Here is a 5,182-nt window from a genome sequence, read left to right as displayed (position 1 = left end):
CCTCCTCGAAACAAACCTCTAAATTTTTTGCTGTTGTTGTTGATCTGTCTTATCACAGTTTGTCAGACGCGTCACTTGGAGAATGAGAAAGAGAGGGGAGGGGAAAGAGGAAAGAGAACAGTTTTCCCACAACAGCGATGACATGTCAAACCAACCCCACCCACCCACCACTGAAAACCCACAAAGACCGTCAATTGACTCCTCCTCTTGTGTTGACTCATTCATCCGAGGTCAATAAGCCATAATCACTGGTGTGTGTCATACATATGTCAACCATGTCCATCTGTCCATCATCATAGCCTGATTCGTCCCTGTCCATTGTTGCTGCTTGAATCCATCCTTGTCTGTCATTGTGGCCATCGTTTCCCTTTGTTGCCATCAGCCCTTCATCTCTGACCCTTATTGTCAATCATTACTTACCCCTTTCCCACCACCCTATTGCTTTGTCTGCCTGTAGTCATCATCACCAGTCCCACCCCACCCAGTGTTATCACTGTTGCTATATTTTGTCCTCCACCTCTGTGTGTTGTCTGTTTAAGCCCTTACCCCAACCCCCAGAAACCACAACAACAACAACAACAAGCTCTCATTTCAGTGCCAACAGTTTCCTGAAGGATAATAAAAAAAAAAGAAAAAAAAAAGGGGGGCAGTAGGTGGGAGAAGAAGAGAAAGAGGAAATAAGAGTGGAGTGTGGGCTGGGGGAGGTTGCTTGCACTCACAGCCAAAACTTGTGCTCACAGCCTGTAGTACATGAGGAAAGACTTGAGTGCGGGTGGCAGGGGCAGCTTCTCTACTCGCTCCTTCATATATTTCGTGATGGACACCCTCGGAGCACGCTCAGTGCCCTCAGTGAGGTTGTAACCGGAACCCTGTGACCAAGCACCGCTGTCAGTGCCTGGTGAATCTTTGTTACTTCCGCTACTACTGTCTTTCCTACTACCCCTACGATTGCTACTGTTGTCGCTGTTGCCTGTCCCACTGTTTTTCGTCCCACAGTCAATGTCCGACTGGTCACCGGTCACTCCGACAGTGCCAGACGTGTCGTTGCTCGGACTAGTTGATGACCACCACTGCTTGCCGACAATGATGTTGGTAGTGGTGGCGTCGGTGGTGGTAGTAGAGGTGGTGTTGTTGTTGGCGGCGGTGGACGCAGTGGCAGTTGGGGTCACAGGAGCCGTTGCCGAAGTGCTAGTTATGGTCTCAGTACATGCCATTTCTTCCTCCTGTTGCTCTGTCTCTTTCTCATCCTTCTCTTGCTGCACAGGCATATTGCCATTCAGCAGGTTTGCATTGGTGAAGCCAAAGTTCTCGTCTTCGTCGTCGGAATCAGAGTCGTCCTCCTCCTCCTCCTCCTCCTCTTCTTCCTCTTCCGTGAGCATCTCTTGTGGCTCGTTCAGATTAAAAGATGGTGATGAGGATGCAAAGGCTCCAGGCTGCTGCTCTTCTTGGGGTTTCAAGGGACACCTTTCTGCAACTGTTCCTCCTCCAGATGCTGCTGCTGCTGCCGCCGCCACCACCGCTGTTGAGTTCCTCTCTCCTCGTCTGCTACTACGGCGACTAATTCTGCTGCCAGCGCCCTCTATGTGGTACAGCATGTCCTCTTCCTCTTCCCTGCTGCCCCCCGTGCTGATGAGAATACCTTCTTTCGGTCCGCTGCGTGAGAAGAAACGGTAGCGTGCAAGTTTCCTGGCACGTGGTGTCGATGTGCCATCTCCTGGCTCATCAACATCCATCTTATCACTGGACTTGGAGATCTTTGAGCCCACTCGACGCCTGGGGTTTGCGCTGGACGGCATTTCACTGTCATCTTTGTTTTGGTCTGGGTCAGAACTCTGGCCCCGACCGGAACTTGAGGTGGAATCTTGGTCAACGCCATCGTCCTCGTAGTCGTCGTCGTCGTCTTCGTAGTCATCATCATCTTCCCCTTCTCCCTCGTCTTCACTGGAGAAGTTCTGCAGCATCATCTGGAACTTGATGCCAGTCTTCCGTGAGCACTTGCTGGGTGGCTGTTTGTCTTGGTGGCTTTCCAGGATCAGGTCACGCAGAATGCATCGAATGGTTAATCTCGCGGCTTCCTGTAAAGTTGGCATGGTTACTTCAGCTGAAATATAAAGAAAAAAGAAAAGAAAAAAAACAAATGTTACAAATAATTTAAACTTCATGAATAATAATAATAATAATTTTTTTATTGCCCACAAGGGGCTAAATAAACATAGAGGGGACAAACAAGGACAGACAAACAGATTAAGTCGATAACGCCGATCCCAGTGCGTAACTGGTACATATTTAATCGACCTCGAAAGGATGAAAAGCAAAGTCGACCTCGGCGGAATTTGAACTCAGAACGTAACGGCAGACGAAATACCGCTAAGCATTTCGACCGGTGTGCTAACGATTCTGCCAGCTCGCCGCCTTAATAATAATAATAATAATTAATTCGTTTTATTGGCCACAAGGGCTAATATAAATCAAAACCATGTAAGGCCAAAGACAGGACGAAGGTTACAAAAGGGCTTTGTCCGAAAGGTAGAAAAACGTTCGTGTAAACAAAGGAAAAACGGAGAAAGATATAACAAATAAAATTCCAATAGGGGGAAGCGCTTCGAAAGGTTACATGTGGAAAAACCCATAAAAGCTACGGGAGCCTGATCAGAAAAAATAAGAAAGGGGTATAATAATAATAATAATACCACTAAGCATTTCACCCAGCGTGCCACCTTATGCCACTTTTTAATAATGCTGGCTTTTAATACTTAGCAGAGAAACGACCTCTGGACAGTGTTTAAACAAAATTAATATATTACCAAACAATAAATGCAGAGTTGACATAGGCACAGAAAATAACCCAAGGCTTTCCAAATGTATAAACCATAGTTTACATAGATGTGTATAACAGAACGAAACTTAAAATGAAAAATCTCTTCAACAGGAGACTAGTGGATTACTAATAAGAAAGATGTCAAATTAGAAAAAAAAGCAAAAACATTTGTGTGAAAAAACATCTGACCGTTGGAGAGAGAGAGAGAGAGAGAGAGATAATAGCTTTTGAGTAACAGAAAGAGAAAGAAAGAAAATTAAACAGAAATACAGAAGAAAAAAGACAGATGACAGAAGAGAGAAAGACAGAGAGAAGAGGCAAAAAGAAACAAAAAGTAAAAAGAAATTATAGAAAGAGAACTTACGTAATTCACAGACATTTGAAGCCTGGCTTTTGGTTGGCAGAATAAGAGAGGCAAAGGATACGGGTAGCACAATTTTGGTCTCCCATGAAATTTCACTGACTCGACAGGTCTGGACCAGCTGGAAGAAGAAAGAAAAAAGAGAAAAGTTAGTTTAAATCAGTATTTTATATTTATTAATTCCCACTTTGGTCATCAATATGGGCTTCTGTACTGAGAGGATTTATCTCTAAGATGCAAGTGTGTGTAAGGTTTCCTCTTAATGGAAGACTAGCAGTTGCTCATGCATCTAAGTCTCCCTTTTCCAAGGAAACACAGAACACAGCAATTGGGAGTGGCTGCTTGGACACTGGCAATTTACATGGTTGACTGAACATTGAAGCCATTCTGGTGGCAATATTTTTTGGTGTTGGAAGCAAACACACACACACGTGTGCATGCAGAAGCATATGGATACGGACAGAGACAGAAAACAAAGCCTTATGAGTGAAAGTGGTAGACAGAAAATGAAAGAAGCCTGGCATGTACAAGCATGTGTGTGTGTGTGTGTGCCCCTGTTTTGATATCACATGATGGTTGTAAATCATAGAAATGATATTTTGTTTCCAATACTCCATGTCTGGCCATGGGGAAATATTACCTTACTTGGAAACAGATGAAGGTTGGTGACAGAAGGAGCATCAGGCCATGAAAAATCTGCCTCAATGGATTTCATCAGACCCACGCAGGCATGGAAAAGTGGAAATTAAGACAATTATTGATGATGATGATTTCTGTTCATTAAATTTCTCTTGCAAGGCCATACAGTGGAATTGAACTAAAAACCATGTGATTGCAAAGTGAACTTCTTAAACCACATAACCAAGTTTAAGCTTAAAATTATGGGAAAGAAAACGGCATTTGAAAGATTCTTTTTCAAGTTGTGAAGTGGCTTGCTTACCAACCACATGGTTCCAGGTTCAGTCCCACTGTGTGGCACCTTGGGCAAATGTCTTCTACTATAGCCTCGGGTCAACCAAAGCCTTGAGTGGATTTGGTGGACGGAAACTGAAAGAAGCCTATTGTATATATGCATATATATATATGTATGTGTGTATGTGTTTGCGTGTCTGTGCCTGTCCCCCCAAAATCGCTTGACAACCGATGCTGGTGTGTTTACGTCCCCGTAACTTAGCGGTTCGGCAAAAGAGAACGATAGAATAAGTACCAGGCTTACAAAGAATAAGTCCTGGGGTCGATTTGCTCGACTAAAGGCGGTGCTCCAGCATGGCCAGTCAAATGACTGAAACAAGTAAAAGAGTAAGTACCCCCCTCCAACCCCTCCCCCCACCAAAATTAACAACTACAAAAAAACAACAACATTACCTGTTCTTTGAGGGGCATAACAAGAATGCCTCCAACGCTGATTAAATTCTTCATGTAGTTTTCATGTTCGGCTGGACAAGCAGCGCCACAGTAGACGCGATCATAAAGGCGGATTCCAGAACCGAGCTGTAAGCAGTTGCCAACTGTAAACTTTGGTTCGCAGAAATCAAATTCATCGAACATCTCCGACTTGGCTTTGAACTCTTCCAGTCTCTCGTTGGCATATTCCACTACATCTGGGTGAATTTCAATCCCATGATTTATTCCATAAGGGCCTTAACAACATAATATAAAAACAAAAACAACAACAATAATAATAATAATAATAATGAAGTGAGATGTAGTAATAGACGACTACTATTTTTGTTATGGGACTTAGCCACTTGGCCGTGGCCATGTTGCAGCCCTGCCATTGTTGCTTGAAAAGTATCAACAATAGGCACAGGAGTGGCTGTGTGGTAAGTAGCTTGCTTACCAACCACATGGTTCCAGGTTCAGTCCCACTACGTGGCACCTTGGGCAAGTGTCTTCTACTATAGCCTCGGGCCGACCAAAGCTTTGTGAATGGATTTGGTAGACAGAAACTGAAAGAAGCCCTTCGTATATATGTATATATATATATATATATATATATATAT

The 5,182-nt window shown here is 43.9% G+C and overlaps 1 protein-coding gene across 1 annotated transcript in view; it reads right to left on the bottom strand.

The window, feature by feature from the left end:
* Window positions 1-6: 6 nt before the first annotated feature.
* The window catches only part of LOC106874967 (mucin-21), a 6,175-nt gene continuing 999 nt past the window's right edge, over window positions 7-5,182 (bottom strand). Inside the window, exons 2-4 of the mRNA XM_014922890.1 lie at window positions 4,545-4,819; window positions 3,183-3,300; window positions 7-2,101 (exon numbers count right to left, since the gene is read on the bottom strand). Of these exons, the coding sequence (XP_014778376.1) occupies window positions 735-2,101; window positions 3,183-3,300; window positions 4,545-4,819 (1,760 nt within the window). The 3' untranslated portion in view covers window positions 7-734. The remainder of the gene's footprint in view (window positions 2,102-3,182; window positions 3,301-4,544; window positions 4,820-5,182) is intronic.

This window comes from Octopus bimaculoides, chromosome 14, assembly GCF_001194135.2.
Source record: "Octopus bimaculoides isolate UCB-OBI-ISO-001 chromosome 14, ASM119413v2, whole genome shotgun sequence".
Lineage (NCBI taxonomy): Eukaryota > Metazoa > Mollusca > Cephalopoda > Octopoda > Octopodidae > Octopus > Octopus bimaculoides.
Note: the sequence above shows the minus strand (reverse complement) of the source record. Positions and strands in the feature narration are given on the sequence as shown.